This window comes from Nelumbo lutea, chromosome 1, assembly GCF_056320005.1.
Source record: "Nelumbo lutea isolate HS-2025 chromosome 1, American lotus-T2T, whole genome shotgun sequence".
In the NCBI taxonomy this organism is placed as follows: domain Eukaryota; kingdom Viridiplantae; phylum Streptophyta; class Magnoliopsida; order Proteales; family Nelumbonaceae; genus Nelumbo; species Nelumbo lutea.
The window spans coordinates 27,866,709-27,889,961 of NC_142684.1; the positions used below are offsets into that span (position 1 = coordinate 27,866,709).

The following is a 23,253-nucleotide window of genomic DNA, read 5'->3' on the forward strand; positions in this document are numbered from 1 at the left end:
GCCACTAGAATTACAAATGTAGATTGCCATTTTCATAAAGACCACGATCATAGTACCAAAAACTGTAGAAATCTCTGTGACGAGATCGAAGAGCTGATCTGTCGTGGATATTTAAAAAATTTTGTACAAAAAGAAAAGAAAAACCAAGCATATCGACAGGAGGAGCAAAGAAGAAATGCTACCGAATCCAGTAGCAGACAGAGTGAGTAGCCGTAGAGACAGTTGCCAGAAGAAAGACCGACCCGCGGAGTAATCAACATGATTACTTGTAGATCCATCATCGCGGGCTACACCTCAGCAGCGGGGAAAACCTCGGTTCGTGAACTAGAAAATGAAGAGCAGTTAGATCGCATATCATCATTTGGCGTTGTCTGTGAGAAACGCTACAAAAAGCTAAGTTCTCATCCTCTAAAAGGCTAAGTCATCTTCTTCAGAAAGTTAAGTCCTCACTTTTTAGAAACTAAAGCTCTCGCTTTATAGTTTCTATTTTTTATGAGCCCAAAGACTATGCAGGAAGTTGATAGCTAACAGACTAAGCAACTCTACCAACTTTATTTCAACTCGGATAAAGCTTCATCAGTCCTCTTCGAGGGAGTTGGCGACCAACAGACTGCATGGACGCCCTTGTTGGTCAAGCCTTCCAAGGCTCCCGTGCGAGCTGGCGACCTAAAGTCAGTAGTGTTGCCCCCGTAGGTCGAGCTCCTAGTAGTTTCTCATAGGAGTGGGTGACCGGCGTCACGAGGCTGATGCAGTGCAGCCATAGCACTAAAGTACCGAACTGGCGAAGACCTTGGTACCACATAAGACCTAGTCGCATCTTCGGCATGGGCAAAATCAATGAGAGTGGAATACGAGTCGCTCCCAGAGCCTAAGGGCTAAAATACCACATAAGACCCAGTTGCCTCTTTGGCATGGGCAAAGATCAAGGAGAGTGGACTACGAGTCGCTCCTAGAGCCTAAGGGCCAAAATACCAAACTAGCAAAGACCTCCTCACCACATAAGACCTAGTCGCCTCTTCGGCATGGGCAAAATCAAGGAGCGGACTGTGAGTTGCTCCCAAAGCCTAAGGAATTGAATAGATGCTTACGAGCTCATCGAATTATTCATTTCAGGCCAAAAGGAGAAATCTACTCCCTTCACCGAGTTACTTTCAGCTTGGGAGTGGGGGGCAAATGATGGGGTGGATTTGGCCCTACAAAGACATCGTGACACATGGCACCTCAGAATAACTAGGTGATACCCAGAACCACTCAGGCAACAACTTGCCAAGTTGATGGTGTCCAACCTGACGACATGGCCTAGGTGCGGCCTGGTGGCCTGGCACATGCGCCGACCTGGTGGCCTGTTCTAGGCGCAAGTTGGCGGCCTAGCCTAGGTGCCAACCTGGTGCAGGTGCCAACCTGGCGACCTGCGAGATGTTCTTGCCGATAAATTCGACATGCATACCCCACGGTTCTTGGAGGTTGGCCCTCGTTCTGGAAGATGGTCAACGTGCATGGCAATTACCTCTGAGGATCTCAGAGCAGTTAGACATGACCTCCCGGAGATCTCGGGGGCGATACGTGAGCAAGGCCTATATAAAGGCACCAACCCCAATAACAGGGGGCAAGTAAGCAAGTAAACAAATTCTAGCTCTCATACTTTGTGATTTTTAGTTCGTAGTCTACTATGAGAGTACTGACTTAAGCATTAGAGCGACCTCGCCGGGTTAGCCACCTCGGGTCCTCTGACATTTGGTTCCTTGCAGGTCTCTAAAGAGCAACGAAGCTCATCAATCCAGCTCAGCACCTGGTCAGCCCGACACTTCCTAGGCAACTCGACACCTGGTTAGCCCGGCACCTCCCCGGGAGCTCGACACCTAGTCAGTCCGACACCTCACAGGCAGCTCGGCACCTGGTCAGCCTAGCACCTCACAGGCAGCTCGACACCTGGTCGGCTCGACAACTCATAGGCAACTCAACACTATAGTCAGCTCGCCACCTAGCCTGCCCAGCTCGAGTTAGCTCGACAACCAAAGTTCTCCACTTCGACCTGAGTCATCGACCACTTGAAAGCAGACCAAATGAGAAGGTAGTTAGCACAAAAAAATGATTTATCACATCTGTATAATAAAATAATGTTGTTGCAGAAATTTCCGGTCCGTTAGACAGAGTTAATCTCTTATTCAATACCATACATCTTGAATTGGTTGATCAAGAAATTGTTTTGGTTTTCAGGTGCAGCTCTATCTTCCTGACACCAAGGACATTGTTACCTCATTTGTGGAACAACTTTCTGACACACTTGAAGAAGCTACGACAGTAGAGGAGGTGGTCCTTGTGAAGAAAGCCGGTTGCTTGGGTGTTGGAAAATTTGCAATCTCACTAGTGAGCATGGCAACAACAGAAGCCATTGTTGGTCGGTCTGTTGCATCATCTTGCACACACAAAAGTCCCACATGGATGCACTTCAAAATCTCTTCGACATTTCTTGCTTTATTTAGCTGTGGATCCATCAACTCCAACCCTTTGTTTTCCTTCCATAGTCTCCATGCCTAAACATTAATAATCCTCGAACTTAATTAGACTTGGATCTATTAAGGGATCAACGTACGTAGATTAATTTGAAAAGAAAAATTAAAACATGCAAGCTATTACTTAATTAATTAATTACTTACATGTCCTAGAAGGGTTAATGTATGCTCAGATTTATAGAAGCCAGTGTTCTTCTTTCCACTTATGATCTCAAGTAGCAGAACCCCAAAGCTGAAAACATCAGATTTCACAGAGAAAGTCCCGTCTAAGGCATACTCAGGGGACATATAACCACTGCGTCCACCAACAGGCAACAGGATTTCTATTGGTTAGTGGTCAATAAATTAATTAATTGTAAATAACAGCCGGAAATTAAATTTATGATGTGGCATTAAGAATGTTGTCTTAATTTGATGTGCTACACTACTTACTATGTACCAACCACTCTATTTGTGTTTGCTTGGATTTGGTTTCCGCCAAAAATCCTTGCCATGCCAAAGTCAGAGATTTTTGGAGTCAATTCCTCATCTAGAAGAACGTTACTAGCTTTTAAATCCCGATGGATGATTCTTAGTCTAGAGTCCTGATGAAGATATAACAAGCCCCTGGCAATTCCCAAGGTGATGCTAAACCGCTTTCTCCAGTCCAATAATGTACGTCGATTTTCATCTGCAAAAATTAATTTCCATTGGAATTGGCATATATTAACATGAGTTGATCAAATTGTAAATGCAGTCTAAAAATTCAGAAGAAGCTTCTCAAGGTATAATGATATTCCTAGAGGAAATTTTAAGTTTCAATAACATTTCACAAAACATCAAAAAGCAAAAAAACATATCATGTAAGTGTTGTTTTTGTTTTTAAAAACAGAACTATGTGCATTGACAAACACCCCCATGGAGTAAGAAAATATCAAAAATTCCCCATAGAGAGGGATTTGAACCTAGGGGTTATGGGAGTGGTGGTGTGCTACTGAACGGTCCCTATGGGGGATGTGGGTGCATCACCAAACATCAAAAGAATAAAAATAAAAGTAAAAAATAAATGAACCTTCATGACATGGGCTTTGATATCCCAGATCTCTGTTGCAAAAAGTCAAAGATCCTACCCACTAAGCTGCACAACATATATTTTGATCATTTGGACATAATTCAAAATTAAATAGTAAGGGCTCCTTTGTTGTGTCTTTTTATGCGGTATGGATCAAATCGATTTTTGGTCTATTTCCGTTCATGAAATATTCATTTTGGGCTGATTTTAAGAAGCTTCAAATGAAGTTTATTGTATCTTTTGCGTTTTATTCTCACGTGGAAAGGCATGGAAAGATGCACGGAAAGACATGTATATACCAAATGTGTTTCAGACTGCTTAGATCTTCATACAAAAGTTTAATAATGCACATTTTAACCGTCAAAACTACCAGAAGATCTTCCCAAAAAGGCATGCCAAATGAGCCATAAATTTTTAAGTTATAGGACGTACCAAAGAGAAAATAGTCCAAGCTTTTGTTTGGCATGTACTCGTACAACAACATCTTCTCATCCCCTTGAATGCAATAGCCAAGCAGTCTAACGAGATTCCTATGTTGAAGTTTTGCAATTAGTGTAACCTCATTCTTGAACTCTTCTAACCCTTGATCAGAACCCCTCGAGAGTCTCTTTACAGCTATTTCTTGTCCTCCTGGTAACTGACCCTGAACAACATTCAATAAACACATGTATATATAATTTAGAGGGGATTGAGGGTGGAGTTGGGATTTCATGTAGGTCGCAGTTATTGGAAAGAAGAAAATTTTGATACATAAATCTTGGACGAGTTTGAAATATTTCTTAGCTTAAGCAATCGTAGGGTACCTTGTAGACAGATCCAAAACCACCTTTTCCAAGCTTATTTGAATCTGAGAAATTATTGGTGGCGGACAATATACTCCGATAATCAAAACTGGGCGCGTCAAAGTCTTCTTTGCCATCTCCGAGTTTATCTATATAAATGATAAATGAAAACTTGCATATGTTTCATTTTGTTTTCAATTTTGATAAAGATGGTCAATAGGATTTTGATTCTCATTGATCAAGAATCCTATGTTCTTTTTTCAGATTTATGTGAGGATTAGGAAAAGTTTATTTTCTTAGGTATCACTCCCCCCCATCTCCTAATTGGGTAAATAACTTTTCCACGGAAAGTTGCCAACACTTGAATGAGACAAAAATACCTCTTATAATAATGAGTTTTTATGGTTAAAATGGTCATTATGGTTAAAATAAAAAGAACATGCCTAAATGCACTTACCCTAGTAATTCTTTCTTGAGAAACACTTACCCATGTAAATAAATAACTCACCAAAAAGCAAAGGAGGTCTTAGTATGTTCATCTTTTTCTTCAAACCATAAATGCAGACGCCAATGAAGAGGATCCCTATAACAATGGTCACAGGAATTATCACAGCCAACATGCTCTTGTGATTTGAGATTTGTTCCAAGCCGCCGTTAGCTGAGGTGAAAAAAAAAAAAAAAGTGCAGTTTCAATTGACTTGTACTGTAAGAAAAAGGATGAATGAGGGACTATTTCCTACATACAGCTCTCAGTAAAGTTGAACTTCAAGATAGTAACCACAGCTTAATGTGACCGGTATTTCATATGATGAAATCATCCCATCAAGCTAGCATTGATCTTTATTTTTGTGGTTCGATGGTCATGCAGGGCATTACTACTTGAAGAGATTTAATTGAAGTAAGCATATCACAACTCTTAAATAGAAGTAGAGGAACAGAGGATGCATTTTTTATCAGGAAATGATGATCTTCATTGTCATGGAAATCAAGCAAATTAATATATGCTTAATTACCAAGTATGTCGGCAGGAATGCAGCTCCCATTTGTTGAATTCCACTGGAAATTCGCATTGCAAATGCACCTCCTTGCTGATTTTGTTGTATTGCAGGCTGAATTTGGCCAATCCCTACAGTCCTCGTTCAAAGAGCATAACGGCTCAGATGGCGGATCCCACTCAATTTTGACTGCACTTGACCAATTTCTTACTGCTGATGACTCTAAATCAGGGACAGCGACAGGTATGCTTGTATACATACGGCACCCAGCAAAGCTTGATATACCGATGGAATACATTGTTGAGGGCAAATGCCCGGCGTCATAACTACAGCAACTAAGCTGATTAATTGAACAAGAATTGCGGTTCTGTCTATCTTGCTTAAGTTTGTTGCATGCATTAGAATTAGTGCAATTCAAAGGCGATGGGGGAAGGTGTGTCGGACAATCTACCAGCAGAATGGTATTGTTGGTGGTAATGTGAAAAGGTTGGGTAGGATCCAGTTTTAGGTCTGTAGACACGAAATCCATAGAGTAACAACGCTCAACACTAAAGTCATAGGAAAGAAAAGCAAAAGAAGATTCATAGGAACGATCACCCAAAGAAACGGAGTAATTGGAAATACCGATAACCAACGTTCGGTTTTCTGCGGTGATGTTGATAACTGGATAAGAGACATTGGGTGTATCGAATGAAAGAGTTCCCGGGTATCCATGACAAGTAAAACTGCCATAGGCTGGATCCCCACAATCCTTTTCGGTGCTAAGGGGATATGGGATGACTTGTCCACCACAGTCCCCGCACTGCCGCCTTCGACTACGAGTTGCTTCAAGAACAGAAAAAGTACTTGAGCCACTATACAGAAACACAAAGGATTGCTTTTTTATTTTATTTTATTTCTTATCACTTTTACAAACAACCAAAAGATAAATAAGGAAGAAAGAATTGCTTTTTTCATGTCTAACCACGTCACATTACTAAAGTTCTATTCCAATTCTTTTCTATCTATTAAAGTCCCCCAATTTTAAAACATGATAATTCAGTATCCAAACTTTCAAAAGGTGTCAATCCTCTGTTAAGTGCTATTTGAAAAGACACAAATACCTTTTGAATATTATCTAATTTTCTTTATAATTATAATGGTTGGTAAAAATAAACAGTTCCAATGTCATGGACCCATGGGTCAAAGTAATTAAAGAAATTTAGGAGAGTCATTGGGGTGGATAAGTATCTACATGGGGTCTATTAAAAATCATAAGTTGAATTTAGGATTGTTGAGTCACCTTGGGAAGTTATGTGGGGAGTCTTCAAATTGAGGTTGGGGTAAGTCGATCAAATTGTTACTTAATTTTAGGAGAGTTGTTTTTAGGAGTCAATTATTATCCAAGAGTCTATTTAAGTTGTAATTTCCCTCTTAATTAAACATTGTGAGAATTATCTTTTCTTAATTGAGAGTTGACAAAATTTACGTTACATTCCTATTTGGGTTTGTAACAAATGGTATCAGAAACTACACTATGCCTCCCAACTGCAATTGTGCAGTCCAAGTGGTAACATCGGTATTGTGGTGTTCAGCTAGAACTAGGTTTGCAAATCAATGGAATTAAATGTCAGTAATGGAAGTATATTCAAAATATGGCTTTATCTCTGCGTTTTGATACTCATCGCGGGCGTGTTCTTGTTTTGTACATGGTAGCAGTGCTTCCAAATTAATGAACGCTTGAAATGAAAACTTACAAATTTGTGAAGCATCGACATGCAAGAAGAGGTTGTAGCTCCCCTCATCTCGAACGGAATACGCCTGCCGAAGGTGCGTCAGATTTCGCAACCACAATAGGCACCGAACAATGCCGGCACTGTTTCCCCCGGTGTAAGCATAAGCGCTACAGTCACAGTTGCTTCTACATTCTGTTTCACAGCTCTCTTTAGTTGGCGTTTCGAAGGAGTCATCCGCCTCCGCTATTTGCATCGACTTCAAGAGTAGGAACCCATCCTCCCCCTGTCCGCATCGGGATAATGGTACCTTTCTCTTGCATCCACCGGACCAATTTCTGGAATACCAATCCTTTGGTGAATTTGGCTCAAACCCTTGCAGGCAAGTACAATTTGTGGGATCATTAAGAGTATCATCATCAATTTCAGAATTTATGTCGGTGGTGCAAACAGCGAATGACCCACAAGTAGAATAGATGTTGCATCGATTCGTGGGTTGCCACCAGAATAATTTCCATTGTCCACCCATTTCGTACCAGATGTAAAACTCTAACCGGCCGCTTATGTCCACAACCATCCTTGACCTGTAGTCTGAGATATATGTGAAATATAACTTCTCGTTATCTGTGTTCATCTTGAAGTGGAAAAGGTAATGCTCGTTCACTTCAGGAATCCCCTCGAAAAAGCCACTATTACTCCAAGCACCACTCCTCCAGTATGAAACATTTCTTGCCCACATGGATAGCTGATAGTTGAGTTCAGAAACATCTATGCCAAACTCAAAATTTCCTGGTGATGGATCATTTATGCTTTTCCACGACTGTAGTAGAACTCGCTTATCGTCAAGGTTTGCCTTTAATTTCATGCCGGGAAGAAGTGTGTCAGTGGGTTGATCGAAGCTCTGCCATAGAATATTGTTGAGATTCCTTTCAATCAGCATTAGATTTCCCGAATCCGTAAGCACTGCCGTTAAATTGTTTGAGGCGGATGAGGTTTCTGTGGACCAAACGACTTTCTGTTTTGCACCCAAAATCTGGAGATTTCCAGGCTTCCCCAGAGTCAGAATTCCAGAGGAATCCGGAAGTGCGTGTTCCCTGTTGGCAACCCAGATCACAGTTTGTGGCTGAAGGTCATGATACCATATTCCAACGTATCGTTTATTGGAACCCTCAGGGCTGAAGAATCCTAATTCGAAAATTCGCCCTGCAGAAATTATGGTTTGCCCATCTCTAATCGCCTGATTAAAAGTTAAAGAATCCCCCAAGCTAAATCCAAATATGTAAAGAAGGATGAAGCAAGAGATGAGAAAAGCATACCCTTTATCAATGGTTCCTTCCATGTAGAATAATCAGCAAGACCAAAATCTTACTGCCTGTAATCTGTGTTTGGATTATCCAACAAAAGAGCATGAAGAGCTGAGGCTTACACTTGTTTATTTTCTTTTTGAAGCCACATTTATTTTCTTATTTGACTTTGAAAGACTAGAAACCAAGTAATAAAAAGCCTCATTTAGCAAAATTGAGAAAAAAAAAATAACAAAAATGCTGAAGTAATCATTTATATTTTTACTTTTATGGACTGAAATGCGAGAGGATATGTAGCAAAAGAGAGAACATCAGCAGCGTTCACATCCCCTTTCCGTGCCAATCAAATACAAACACGTGGTTGCTTGAAATAAAAATATCGGTTGATATTTTTAATACACGGCCGTGATTTGCTGTAGGATGTTGTGGGGCAATTTTGTGGAGGGCGGATTTGATCTCCCGGATTTTCTGTAAAATTTTTCTGTATTAGCACAGGTGGTGGTCTTCTCATGTGTGGTTTACTTAATAGAGTCCACCCACATAAGTTGTCTACAAAGGCAATTTTGATGTAACGGAATAAGTTTTGAATATGCATAAATACAAATAAAAAATTAAGATAGGTACATAAATGTTAGGAAATTCAAATAAATCATATAAAAATATATTATTAACAATGTTTATAAATTTTATATGATTATAAATAAGTCATTTAAATGTAAAAAAATCATAATTTAATATTTATATAAAATGTGATATATCAAGATATAATTAATAACTATTGAGTCATAATCCAAATGCTAGAAATCTAAACTTAATGCTAGAAATCTAAACTTAGAAAGGGATGAGAAAAGAGAATATTCTCGAATGATTTTTCTTGCGTTTGTTTACTCATAAAGAGTGTTTTAGGATGAGAAAGAAAAGGGACGCGGGATCCCAAAATTAAGTGCCCGGTGAGAAAAAAAAAATTGAAAAAAAATCTCGATTTTATCAAAGCAAAAAGTCAGCGGAATGTTGAGCACCGCCTCTTCTCAGCGGTAGCGGAAGGTCGAAGGCACCGCCTCTTCTCGCCTTTCTCTCTCTAGCAGGAACAGCGGAAGGCTGAATCGAAGAACACCTTTCCACGTCGCAGGCAAGTTTTTCTTCTTCTTTTTCTTTTTTTTTTCTTTTTGTTCCGAAGGTTAAATGTGGTTAGAAGATCAGACATTGGTGATAAATAGAAGGCTGAATCGAAGAACATCTCCCTTGTTTGGAGATAAATAGAATCCACCTACGGTAGGGGAAGTGATTGGTGGAATCAATCGAAGAACATCTCCCTTTTCTTAGGCCGGGACCTCTGATTTTGGCTGCCAAATAGACCTAATTGAAATCTTTATTTCAGTTTTGTGGTTCAGAGTTTAGAAGCTCTCTTGCTGAACCGATGTTCAGAGTTTAGAACATCTCCCTTTTATTTCATTTTTGTGGTTCAGTTTTATTTCAGTTATTGGTTTGTAGTCTCTTCACATTGAATTTATGCTTCTTCTCAGTCTCCATTTTTTTTTTTACTTTCTCTTCAGTTTTCTATCCTCTTCAGTTATCTGTCTCAAGTTAAATCTGTCCAAGTAAAACTACTCAATGCTGTCTCAAGTTAAATCTGTCCAAGTAAATATGTGTTTTGTACGTTAAAATCAAATTGGATATGTGATTTATGTCCAGGTTCCAAACATTTGCTCTTAAATTATGGTGCCGTGGTTAGAAACAATAAATGCTGCATTATATAAGGAGGCTAAGCAGCTGCTTATATCCAGCTAACTTCCATAAATGGGAAGAAAAAATGGTTGTGGTGGGACGGCAGGCGGTGGAGGGAATTGGTGTGTTCTAAATCTAAACCTCGCAGGAAACTGAACTATGAAGGGAATTGGTTAAAATAGTTGGAATTAGAATTGGTCAAAATGGATTCTCATTCTCAGGGGAAGGGGAGGGAATGGTCATCTTCTCATATTGGGGAATGCCATTTCATCAAGAGTTGGAATGGGTATGGAATTTCGATTACACTCAACTAAACAGTTAGAATAAAAATAGACCATTCTAATTTCAATTCTGGACTCCTATTTCCATAAACCATTCGGACCCTGAATTTTCAAAAGATGCCTGCTGTGTATTTGTTAGCTAGTTAGTGATGAAGTTAAAATAGGTGTGATTAGCAAGTGATGATGCTGGTAAAGAGATGAAGTTATGGGTTTGTAGTCTCTTCACATTGAATTTATGCTTCTTCTCAGTCTCCATTTTATTTTTTTTACTTTCTCTTCAGTTTTATACTCAATTTGGGAGGACTGCAAATACAATGTTTTCAGTACAAAACCTTGTACATGGTATTTCTAAACAAAACATTGCATTTCTAAACAAAACCTTGAAAATGCCTAGTTTTCATTTTTGATGAATAAGTGGCCTACTAGAACAAGTTTATTGATGGGTATTGCCACATAGTCCAATCCCAACAACTGTCAGAGATGGGTGACATTTTTGAGAAGAGACCAGAAACAAAAACTTGAGAGAAAAATTTTAAGGAATGTTACAAATTCTGTTGAAAATTTTATTTCTTCGAGAGAATTCTCTATGAAGTAGGATCATTTTTGTTGCTTAGAACTTCATTTCTTACATACGAAATGCCCATTTGGGAGGGTTGAAGTGCAGTGGCTTCTGGCTTTCTGAGATGGACCCAAAATGAAAAGCTTATAAGCTATGTTTGATGAAAAATCAAGAGAGCCCAAATCAGTTTTTATTCAGTCATTTGAAGGACTGTCTGCTTCAGCAGTAGCTGAATCTTCAGCTCAGCCCTCCCAAATAGACACTGAACTTTTGAAGCTGACACCCAAATTTAAAACACCCCCAAACCAAATGGTTAGAAGTGAGATTTTTTCTCTAAGATATGAGTTTCAAAGTACCCTTCTTAAGACATTGGAGAAATTGCCTACATTGGTTATTGATGTCAGAACAATATAAATAATGTTAAATTTTATTGTTAATGCCCTGATATGCATAAAGATGCTAAAATAGAAACATGGTTGAGTTTTTATTGTCAAATTCAAGAACATTAATATGTATATGATTATCCTGTTCAATAGAAACATGCTCTTACTCTTGGTCTTAAGGGTAAGTATATAGAGTCTTTTAATGCTTGTTTATTGCAAAATGAAGTGATCTTTGTTTTAATATTTATGGAATTTCTTATAGTCCATTCTATATAAATAAAATACAGTTTGGGTTAGGGTGGAGAGTGGCAGTTTGGCACTTCAGTTTGGGTTCTAGGTCGATCCAGTCCAACTTGGCATGCAGGTGTCCTAGGAACGGTGCATGCTGGGATCAAATCTACCTCATTAACAGAGGATAGTGAAAGGAAACAGTGGGAGAATTTCAGGCCTTAAATCACTTTGCCACTTCAAAGATTAATAGATCCTTCAACATTCTTTGCTAAACAACCTGACTAACAGTCCTGCTCCCACAACACCCAAACCCACAAACATACACATACAAAAACATATATACAAAATTATATATGAATTTAGGCAATGACTACTTTTCTTGGTTAATGGTTGCTCTTTTTTTTTTTTCATTGACTACTTTTCCAGCATGTAAATTATATAGGCATTTTAGAATGAATTCCCCAATTTATTTATTTATTTGTTTATTCGTTTATTTATTTTCTATGAATAGATGGAGCAAAATTTGCTTTATGCAATTGTAGGGGCTGCAACTGCTACGGTTGCAGTTACATTTTCATTGTTGCAAGAATATGTGGATTATATTGATAGGGAACCATCCGTGAACCGGGATTTTGAACGAAGGGATTTATTGGATAGATTATATGGACAAAAAGAAATAGATTGTTATAACCAATTGAGAATGGGGAAGGCAGCATTTACAAGGCTATGCAAGATTATTCGTGAGACAGGAAGGATACATGATACAATGAGGTGCACGGTAGAAGAACAAGACTTTTTGAATGAATTATGTTATTGAATGCAACTTCTTTGATGTACCAACAGGTCCAAATAATAGAGCAATTTTAGTTTCTAGTAGTTTCTTTTATGAATGCATGCACAGGTTTTCTCACAAAAATTTTCTCAGCAAACAAACACTAGAAAGTGGATTTTCTCACAAAAATTTTCTCAACAAACAAACACATTACAACTGAGAAAATAAATTTTTCTTTTCTCATCCCAACATTTCTCATCTCATCCTTTCTCAGTCCAATTTTCTCAGCAATCAAACAGACCCTTAAAGAACTTGAGCATTACTTGTTAAAGGAATGTCTCCATACTACGGAATCTTACCTAACTTTAAATTAGGTTATAGAATATTAATAAGATCTACAGGACAAGATTATGAAGATGACCAGCTAAATGAAATTGAAGAATGTTTCTTGAGGCAGTTGGATGAAAATGAAGGGATAGCAAGTGATGGCACTGAGAAATTGGCTAGAGAATCAAAGAGGGTGCAGATGAGTCCCAAGCGGCTGCTCTCATCTCAACACAATCTCTGCAGCTTTATCTCTGCAGTAATTGCAATCCGATGGTTGGGGGTATTTCCAGTGCTACAGAGGAATTAGAAAGTCTATAAGATGGGTAGGGGACCAGCACCCTCCAAATTGGCCATGTATTCCCAAAAGCATGTGATTTCTGGATCCCAACCTAGAAGATTTCCAGGTGATACAGCAGCTTAATTTAAGTTTCAGCTCATCAATAGCCACTGTTTGGCTAATTAATTACTATTCTTGATAATAATTCCAAGCTCAATAGCCACTGTTTCAATATATACTTATTCCCTTTGAATGCCAGGCTGTTGCAACTGCACAGAAGCCCAAGTATCCAATCACTCATCTAAGGCTAACTAACATTATAGAAACGTGGCAAATGCTTCCTATGATGAAGAATCACCTCTGGTATGAACGTCGTTGGTTAAGGTTTGAATGTTTGTTTTCTCTACAACATTTTCAATGTGTTTAATCAGAGTTTAAATGTGTTTGGCCCTCAAGCCAACAAACTAAATAGGACTAGGACAGATGGGGCATCCAAGGTTTAAAGTATTGCGCAAGTATTGGGTGGTTTGATCGAGTTCAGATCTCCTGTACATTGAGAACAACCCATATTACCAGTTGGCTTAAATTAGCCCATACCGGATGGCTTCTCAAACAACCCATATTACCGGTTGGCTTGTTGGACTACCCACATACGATCAATAGAATAATAGATAGGCCCTCAACATAACCTGATATTATAAAATAAAACATAAGACAGAATTACATAAATACCAAATATCCTCCAATCATAACTAGGAAGTACTTACAATAATTTCTGCTGCCTTTTCATTGACAATGCTTCCATCACTGCGAGTCCGACTATCTATATAAATTTGTGCACGAGTAGGTGCCACCCCGTGGACCTCTTTTCTCTAACGACATGAAGGTAAAATAACTTCAAACAATATACATATACTGAACAAAAAATTAATCATCATTACTGCGTATATGTAGAAGTAACCTTCTCTTCAATGAGTAGGGAATCCTTTTGTGCCAGTGCAGTGAAGGTCTTCTAGTTTGGCTCGATTACTTTTATTAATTTGGCTAACTTTCTACAAAAATAATAACAAAATAAAAAATAGTTAAATACTAAATTTTAAATTGACTCATGATAAATATAATACAGTACGATATTGGTTCCCATCTACCCGATCATCTAGAACATTAGCAACCATTTCTTCTTCTGTTTTATTTTCATCATACCCCTTTGCCTTTATTTCATTCTTCCATTGCCTCCACTTGTCGTATATAATTTGTAGGAGTAGCTTTTTTGTTTGTTCAGTGCATTAGGCACAAATTGACACTTCAACCATAACCAATGACACCAAATTCAGACTTGTCATCATGAGTGTCAAATTAGTGGGTAGACTATTTGGGGGAGTGGTGGAGTTGAGCATTCATCCATTATAATTAACAGAAAAAAAGGCAAGAAGTATTAAACCCAAATGCATCACCTGCATTTCATTAAAAACACCATAGTGCTGAAAAGAGCAGTAGGCTAGCAAAGCCATCTCCATAAATCTAAGTTACAAGCTGAGTTATTCATCCTTTTCAGTAGCAAGGATGGTGTGGTGATGCTTTAATGATATCTTTGACAAACAATTGGAGTTGGACATACCATTCAATGGTCTTCTCTGGTGATATCTTATATAGGATTTATTCATGATGGGTTTGAGTTGCATTGTGTTGTACCCAAACTTGGCCATTGATAGCTAGGCCTGGGTCTGCCTTGGAAAGTTTATGGTCCAAAACACTTTAAACAGGGGCTGGGTTTACCATTACAGGCTTGAAATTTTCACAAATTTCTAGGCTAACATAGCTCATATTTTTTTTTTATCAGTAACTAACGAAAACCAGCCAAAAGGTAGATGACATACCTACTCACTAGTGGGCTGGGTGTAGCTAGCTCCTGTGGGAGTGGTTTCAAATTCTTAGTTTCTTAGCTTTGATTTCTATGTATGTGAGCTGCTGATTAAAAAAAAATGTGTATGTGAGCATGCATACCTACTCACTAGTGGGCTAGGTGTAGCTAGCTCCTTCCTGTTGTATTTATCAGTGGGTTGCCATAAATTATATCTAACCTTCCTACTAAGTAATGTGGAGTAATGCCATAATAGCATTCTGCTGAGGAGCTCCTCAGATTTACCATTTGATGGACCAGAATGGGCTGAATACAGTCTAAAATTCACCATTTGATGTCTGGTCAGGATGATGTTTTAGATCAAATTGGACAACAGGATGAACATCCGATCGGCTCCTCGGATTTATGTCTAGAATATAGATCAATAATCAATAATCAAATATTCTTTCTAGCAATATAATGTATTGGATGGTCAGACTATCCAATTGGATCAATGAAAGATCATGTTGACCAATAAGGAGGGCTCACATTCTAGCATGAATGAACACATGTACAGGAAAAAGCTATTCTTTTATATTATTACTAGTTTTAAACACTGCAGAAATAGTTTTTTTTTTTCCTTAAAATGAAGATGGCCAGGCTGGTAGAGACAATTTATTTGAGTCAGTCACATGCATGGTTTCAGATTTAAGTTTAAAATAATTGGATAGGATTTGGACATGACTGAATCCAATGCAAATCCAACCCAATTAAATCCCTACTGTCACTGTTCCTCATACTATAATAATGTCGTGTACAGTGAAACATATTCTCTCTATAGATGTAAGTGATCTTTGGGTGGAATTATCACTTTGATCAAGTCCAAACTATCAAATTCAAAGTCCAAACTATGATGGAGTTTCTTCGGGACCCAGGGGATTATAAAAGGAACGGCCTCTTAAACTGGAAGAGTACTATTTGCTTGAGGGGGATTAGTTTCAGTTGGGGTTTGGCAAAGAGAAACTTTTCTCTCCTTGACAAGTGGCTTTGGAGGTTGCAATTGGAATTTGACTTTTTGTTTTTGTTTTCATTGAGAAGAGGCAACTTCCATTAAAAATCAAAAAAGACGGGGAATTACAATGGCAAAGTGTTATCACTATACGATGAAGCCCTATCTACCCCTGATTTTGCCAAGGACACATTCAGCTCTCTAGAAACCCATCTGAAAGAACAAAAATGACGAGTAGAAATTTCTCAAATTTCTCTGAGCCTGTTGGCCAATTTCTGGGGACCCACATCTTGTGGCTCTGGATTTTTCCAGCCCATCAAACAAAACATGAAGAAGCAATATTACTTCAAACAAAACAGGGCCAGAAATGTATATACATTTCTAGTGAAGAACCGAAGAAAATTAAAAGACAATTGCATCATGGGCCAAAAACATTATGGATTCATAGAAATCTAGACATATGATGAGGGATATAACTAATCTAATCTGTCATTGGAGATTGGAGCCCAATATAGGTGGATTCCTAGATCAGACAGCTACCTTTTTGATGGACTGGAAAAATCTGGGGCAATCAGAGAGAAAATGTAAACGGAACCAACGGAACCAACGACATACATTGTGGTATGCTTGGGTTATTGACAAAGATCCCCTAAACCTTCTAGATTCCAACATTTTTCCCCCACCAGCTCAATTAACTTCATGGATTCTTTTCATTAGACACTTCTAGAAACCTAGACTTCCCTTATGATACAGTTTTGTTTTTTCATCCTGTCTCTTCCATGTTTAGAAAAAAAAAAAATAGTGCATAATTGTATAACATTGAATTGGATGAACTAGACCAATCTATAAAGTTGGAACCTAAGTCCTTTAACCCATAATTCCACGCGCGGGACTTTGTTTGGGATATCGTGTAGGAGCTTGAAGTTCGGGCGAGGTGACAAATAGTACATCTTCCTACGCTCGGGCAGGGGACCGCTTGTTTCTTAAGCATGAGAATAGCGGAAAAAATTTCTAAGTCCAAAGGAAGATAGTGTTCACAACAAAGGGAGATAGTCCCAACAAGGTTGCGGATAGAATTCGGGTGAAGCTGACCTATAGTGACGCCGAAGTGGTTCATGACCTCGACGATCAGGGGATGGAAGGGAAGGCGCAGCCCGACAACAAGCTGCTCCTAGAATATCACGATCTCATCCAGACCGTGCTCCCAAGGAAAGTCGTCCTAGGGTAAACAGTAAGTATACTCCCCGGGCAGGTTGTATTGGACGATAAGGGACCAAAGGCTTTCGGACGTCATAGTAGAGGCTTTGAACTTATCTGGCACCCGACCTTGACGAGAGATGGATGCCAAACTACCCGAGGTGACTTGGCCTATGGGCTCAAACTCGAGCTCTTCCTCGAGCTCTACCTCGGGCCCCGCCTCGGACTCACTATGGTTGTCGGGGGTAGCAACTCGATTCGTAGAACCGGCATCTGACCCCCCCAGAGGACTATCCGTGCTACTAAAACTAGACATCGAAAACAAAGAAGGCTAAGGACTCACCAAGAAAAGCTACCGAACTACGAACGAGTGACGCGAACTAGCAGGCTTGGAAGCGAGCTCAAGGGACAAATGCTGAAGGATAATAGTGGAAAGTGACTGGGGGTCCCCTCACTATTTAAAGCCATTGTACCCGCGCATCAACAGCCAAGATCGAAACCATCCAACGGCTCCCCGCAAAGTTAGTTGTGCACTCCCCAAAGAAAAGACGCTTTGGCGCGCACGTTCAAAAATTCGAAACCGTTTGGCACGCACATTCAAAAATTTGAAAATTTGAAAATCGTTTGCGCGCGTGAGCCACGTGCAGCCCGGGACTGACCCCTGGTCGAGCCAAGCCAACACCGGTTGAGCCGAGAATACAAGCAGACCGAACCAGAAAAGTTCCTGATCAAGGCCAAAGTGTCCCGAGGCAAATCCACCTGTCATTTCGTGAACTCCCCACGCCGGGCTAGGACCCCGAGCATAGGGAGTGGGGGGCAATTGATGGAGGAAGATTTGACCCGACCCCTTGGCCACACGACACGTGGAAGCAACCGAGAGTGACCTGGCAGAAGCGCCAGCTCAGCATAGCAACAGGCCCACAAACCCGAGCTCCGAACTAAAAAGTCCCGAGCTCCCTCAAGGAACCTACGACTCGAGCTCCGAACTAAAGAGTCTCAAGCTCCCTCGAGGAACCTACGACCCAAGCTCCGAACTAAAGAGTCCCGAGCTCTCCCTTCGAGGTCCTGAGCCTTGTAGGGAGCAGAAAAGGCAAAAGACCTGAACTGCCCACCTAGGGGCAGTTCAGGCCATACTTCTGTCCGAACTCAAGACCTCACCTCGCACACCACTTCGGCTCCAAGCCGCCTGGCTGAACAACCGTACCTGACGTCCAGGAGACCGTACACGGAAACGACGCACCTGACTGATTAGGGGACTGACACATGACAGCCGCCATCCAACAGCCACCTGCCACCGTCATCCCAGACGAATAGAGGCAGCCTTGGCGTCTAGCAGTGGAGGCTATGACACCCGAACTGACAACTGGCAGTGGAGGCTATGACACCCGAGCTGACGATTGGCAGAAGAGATGACACCCAAACTGGCAGAGGAAGTGATTCGATCTGGCAGAGGTAATGATGTCCAAACTGGCAAAGGCATGGAAGTGAGTGTACAGGGTGATTATAAAGGGCCCCCATCTCACAAAGAAGAGGGTATGTGATTCTTGCATTTTCTGGTCTTAGAATTCCCCATTTCCCTTGCCTTTTGAAGAACACTAACTTGAGCTTCGGAGTGTCCCAACCGGGTTCCTCCGGAAATCTCCATTTTCTTCCTTGTTTCAGGCACCTCTGATCTCGTCAAAAGCGAGGTAATCGGCACCTAAGACAAACCGGATCGCGCATCTTCACCCAAAAAATATTTGAACTCCCCCAAGTCTTTAATTTCAAATTCTAATACAAGATAGGCTTTAGGTTGCTAAGTTTCTTAATGATGATCACTTGTCACAACTATATCTTCATATACAATAAGAACTGAAATCAACCCCCCCCCCCTCAAGCTTAAAAAATAGTATGTTCAGGTAGCTTTGAGTATACCCAGTATACCCAAACTTAACTGCTTTTTTAAATCAATTAAACCGAGCTCTAAGAGTTTTTCTCAACCCATAAATAAACTTCATTAATTAGCAAACTTTCTCAAGAAAAACATCAACACCTAGGGGAAGTATATAAACCTCTTCTTTCTAGTCATAATAAAGTTGCAATATTCACATCCGATTGATAAAATTGTAATTAGGACATATGAGATGCAACTACTAAAAACACTCTAATAGAATTCATTTTAGCAACAAGAGCAAAAGTCTTTGTATAATCAATGTCATAGTGTTGAATATAATCCTTGACTTCCCATTTGACTTTATATCTATAAATGGATCTTTAGATATATACTTCACTATAAAAGCCCATCTATATCCAACCAAATCTTTCCCCCTAGCCAAATCCACCAGTTCCTAAAGCTCAGTTTGAAAAGAGTACAAATCCAATATGTACAATGCAAATGCATACAAAATATAAGGTTTTGCATTCTACATATTTGCATTTGTACTCCTTCCAAACTAAGCCTAAGTTTCACTTTCTACAAGGGTCTCTCCATTTAATTATTTATTTATGCCCTCCGCGCTCTAGCTTAAATAAATCGTTTGAAACATTTTTCAGTATAAAAATAATAGAAATGGTGGAAAAAAGGTTTTATAGGAGGAAGATAAATGAGAAAAAGGAAACATACTTCAAAATAGGATGTAGAGTACATTTCCTAACTCCTTTTCTCTAGGCAAGAGGTAAATCTAGGTCATCAAATGCAAAAGGTTGAACAACAATTGGGGAGACTCACTAAAGGGAGCAATTGGTAAGGAATTACTTGAATCTGGATCCACACGAAGTGATTATTGGTGAGCTCTCACCAATTGCTAGTACATCTTTTTCCTATCCAACCACCTTGAGTAATTTTGTAGAGGAGAAAGTAACAGGAAGATCATATATTCTCACTCTAAAGAGAGAGAGGAGCAAAAAATAAAAAAAAAGTTTCAAAATAAATAAAAAAGGAGTGAAATTCCACCAAATACAAGATCACAACACTTGTACCCGATTTAACTAGAAGAATTCCCCAAGAAAATACACTTAGGCCCAGTTTGGTTAGTGGGAATAGGAGTCTGGAATCAGATTCTGATTCTAACTGTTTGGCTGATCAGAATCAGAATCAGAATCAGAATCCTTAATTATTCTTGCTGGAATGGTATTCCCCCATTTGAGGAAATGACCATTCCCTGCCACTCCCTTAGGAATGAAATCACATTCCTATCTTCCTGTCTGAACCAAACAGACTATGGGAATAAACCATTCTGGTTTCGATTCCGAAGGATTCTGATTTCGATTTCGATATTAGTCGTTTGGTTAGGGTCTAATTTCGATTTCGATTTCAATTATGGAAATAAACCATTCCGATTTCGGTTAGGGTCTGTTTGGTTTGTAATTGGAATCGGAATCAGAATCGAAATCCTCTGGAATGAGAATCAGAATGGTCCATTCCCATAATCTATTTGGTTCAGACAGGAATGGGAATGAGAATTAAAATCAACAGGAATGAGATTTCATTCCCAAAGAAGGGGCAAGGAATGACCATTCATTCAAATGGGATAATGCCATTCCAGTAATAAAAATGGAATTCCAATTTCATCCAACCAATTAAACATATGGAATAGGAATAGCCCATTCCGATTCCGATTCCAAACCCCAATTCCAGCAAACCAAACGGACCTTAACTTATTTTGGATCAAGTTCAGACTCGCGTTAATATATAACATGAAAACCGCAAAACATGAAAGTAGCAAAACACGAGGGGAGATCGTAAACCAGGACTACAAGCCATTCTATTCATGAGTTAAGTAGCAACCAACACAACTTCACCCCAAAACCGATGAGTCTATTCATGCTACACAAAAACCCTTGAGTCATTTAAATGTCTGTTTTTCTTTTAGTCATACAATTCTATATATTGATGAGAAGATTGAGTATAATAATACGAGCTTTAATGAATCACTCCTTTTTTTTCTACTAACAATAGAATACACCTCATCAAGTAAAGGAATATCACTTCTTCCTCGCAACTGCATTTTGATAATCTCATATTCTGAATTTAGTCATGATAGAAACTCAAACATACAATCCTGATTACCCTAGAGTAATCCAATTTCTCCAATGGATTTCCTATAATCCAATTCCTCATACAACACTTGGATTCCCTATAATCCAATTCCTGCCTAATTAAGCTAGAAAATCTTCGCTTCATTATTCATTTGTGAATATATTTTACTATTTTTCAAATTTGTGCAACAGTCCAATGAATCATAAGCCCACAACTACTTTGGGGAGCCATAGATTTCTGTATCGAAGACATGATAATCAAGTTTTCTAGTTCCAATCAAGGTTTAAAGTATCGTTATGTATCATCCCCTATCGACCGATATGTATCATTTCGGGACTCTTTTGATATGATTCTACAGTGGGTGTATCGGGGGTTTGACTGGTTCAGGAGATGGAGGGGTCCTAGACTGGCTCCCTTGAAGCAGTTTTGAAAAAAAATAAAAAAAAAGTAAAAAAACAAGTATCAAAATGCCCGATACGCCCCTACCGACGTATCGGGCATATCAATATTTTGAACCTTAATTCCAACACCTCCAACCACCAACTGGCCTTCTTGTCTTCCTAGTCAAGTAGTCTAATTTGCTCCTGCAACCAATATAAACTTTTTTAGTCTGAGAAATTAATTCTAGAAATTAGTTCCATGTAGTAATTTGAAGGTTGTTTTGACTTCCAAGACTAGCTTGCTACAAGTCATACTAGAAGTTGAGGTGCTCGTAGACTTAGATGAAGCAAAATCTTGTCATTTCCGATCATAAAAAATGGTTCAGACCTGGGAAATAACGCCTTCCTATAGCAAAATCTTAGGTGGGTAAATAACTTTCCCACTTAGGGGGAAAGTTGCTAAAACTTGAATGGGACAAAAACGTCCCTTTTAATAATGGATTTGTATGACTAAAATGGCCATTACTTTATTTATCTAGGAAATAAAAGAACATAGGTAAATGTACTTACCCGAGTAAGTATTTTTCAGAAAAAACTTATCCAAGTAATTACATTTACCCATAAGTAATTTATCGAAAAGCGAACGAGGCCTAAATACTCTCAAATTTCTAGAGAAAAATGGGAAATACTAAATTAAACCCTACAACCCAGCTCTCCTAATCATGCTTAAAAACTCCTTAAGTCATTCTTGATTAAGGGGAAAGCCCCTACACGTACCATCAGCCGAATCTCCTTTGGCCCTATTATGAATTGAGATGAAGAATAGTCAATTAAGCTCGAGCCATAGAGAACATCAGTAGGCTCTTAACCAGCTTTAATACTATCTGAACCAATAACAGACTTTGATTTAATGGTATTTAGAGAAGGTTCTATCAGTAAAACGAGAGAGCAGAAGAGAAGAAGACAAAGTGAAAAAGAAAAGAGAGTAGAAGAAAAGAGGATGTCAAATAGGATTGGTTACCAATGAGATCGGTCCAGCCTAGCTTATATACATTCTCAATTAAATCAGTGATTAATTATAAAAAACAAACTTACATAAGAAATATAGAACAGCAGTTTTATATTGTAACTTGTAAGTGCTTCTACACTTTATGACCTGAATGTGAGACCAAAGTTAAGATGTCTATTCATTACTATATAATGTTAATAATTGCTTCGGTTTTAGTAGTGGTCATAAAATTTAAATCAAAGTATCAAATTATCATATCATAAAAGGTTAATACTTTTCTTTTTGCCATTTTATCTTTGATTGCACATATGCATGGGTCCCATTGTTTAGATAGAATAGGTTGTTAATTACAAAAGAAAAAATAGATAAACTTGCTTTAAATTTTTAAATCAAATAAGGAATTCAAATTAGATTCTAAAGATGAATACTATGCGACTGTTTTGCATCGTTGCCATTTTTTGGAGCAACGATGCCACATCAGTGTCACGTAGAAAAAAATGGTGTTTCAAGAAATAGCCATCTGTTTGGAATCGTTTTTTTCATAAAAACAGTGCTCCAAGCTATGCCTTAGAAGTCGGGAAGGCATGGCTTGGAACAACACCAAATTTGGTGTTTCCTAGAGCTGCAGCTTGTTGTTGCCAACAGCAGTGATACGGCAGTGAATAATAGGTAGAAGTGAGGAAAACATTTCTTGGAGCATTGGTACCAAATAAAAAAAGTTGTTATTGCTCCAGGAAACGTCCTATCTAACAGCAACAATTCCCAACAGAAAAAAGGCTTCCAACCCACACATCAGCAGAACTGTTTTCTTAATGCCAAACATATACTATTTGTTGTTTCCCCCAAACTTTTGTATCCTTTTTCCTTTTCTATTTCCTCCTCCTCTTG

At 39.0% G+C, this 23,253-nt stretch overlaps 1 protein-coding gene and 1 long non-coding RNA gene across 4 annotated transcripts; one reads left to right on the top strand and one right to left on the bottom strand.

The window, feature by feature from the left end:
* Window positions 1–2,075: 2,075 nt before the first annotated feature.
* LOC148874082 (G-type lectin S-receptor-like serine/threonine-protein kinase At4g03230) lies at window positions 2,076–8,580 on the bottom strand. 3 transcript variants are annotated; one of them, XM_088964904.1, is made up of 9 exons: window positions 7,078–8,580; window positions 5,966–6,166; window positions 5,360–5,851; window positions 4,855–5,004; window positions 4,368–4,495; window positions 3,997–4,207; window positions 2,946–3,183; window positions 2,658–2,808; window positions 2,076–2,534 (listed from the first exon to the last, which is right to left on the bottom strand). In XM_088964904.1, the coding sequence occupies exons 1-9, from the start codon at window positions 8,390–8,392 to the stop codon at window positions 2,226–2,228; spliced, it is 3,195 nt and encodes a 1,064-aa protein (XP_088821030.1). In that variant the 5' UTR covers window positions 8,393–8,580; the 3' UTR covers window positions 2,076–2,225. The 3 variants fall into 3 exon arrangements, with proteins under 3 accessions (XP_088821030.1, XP_088821031.1, XP_088821029.1); XM_088964905.1 differs by having other exon boundaries at window positions 5,360–6,166; window positions 7,078–8,256; window positions 8,370–8,523; XM_088964903.1 differs by having other exon boundaries at window positions 5,360–6,166.
* Window positions 8,581–9,186: 606 nt separating this feature from the next.
* LOC148874083 (uncharacterized) lies at window positions 9,187–12,412 on the top strand. Its single transcript, XR_016105096.1, has 2 exons — window positions 9,187–9,486; window positions 12,048–12,412. It is a non-coding gene; the product is annotated as an uncharacterized LOC148874083 (long non-coding RNA).
* The last annotated feature ends 10,841 nt before the right edge of the window (window positions 12,413–23,253 follow it).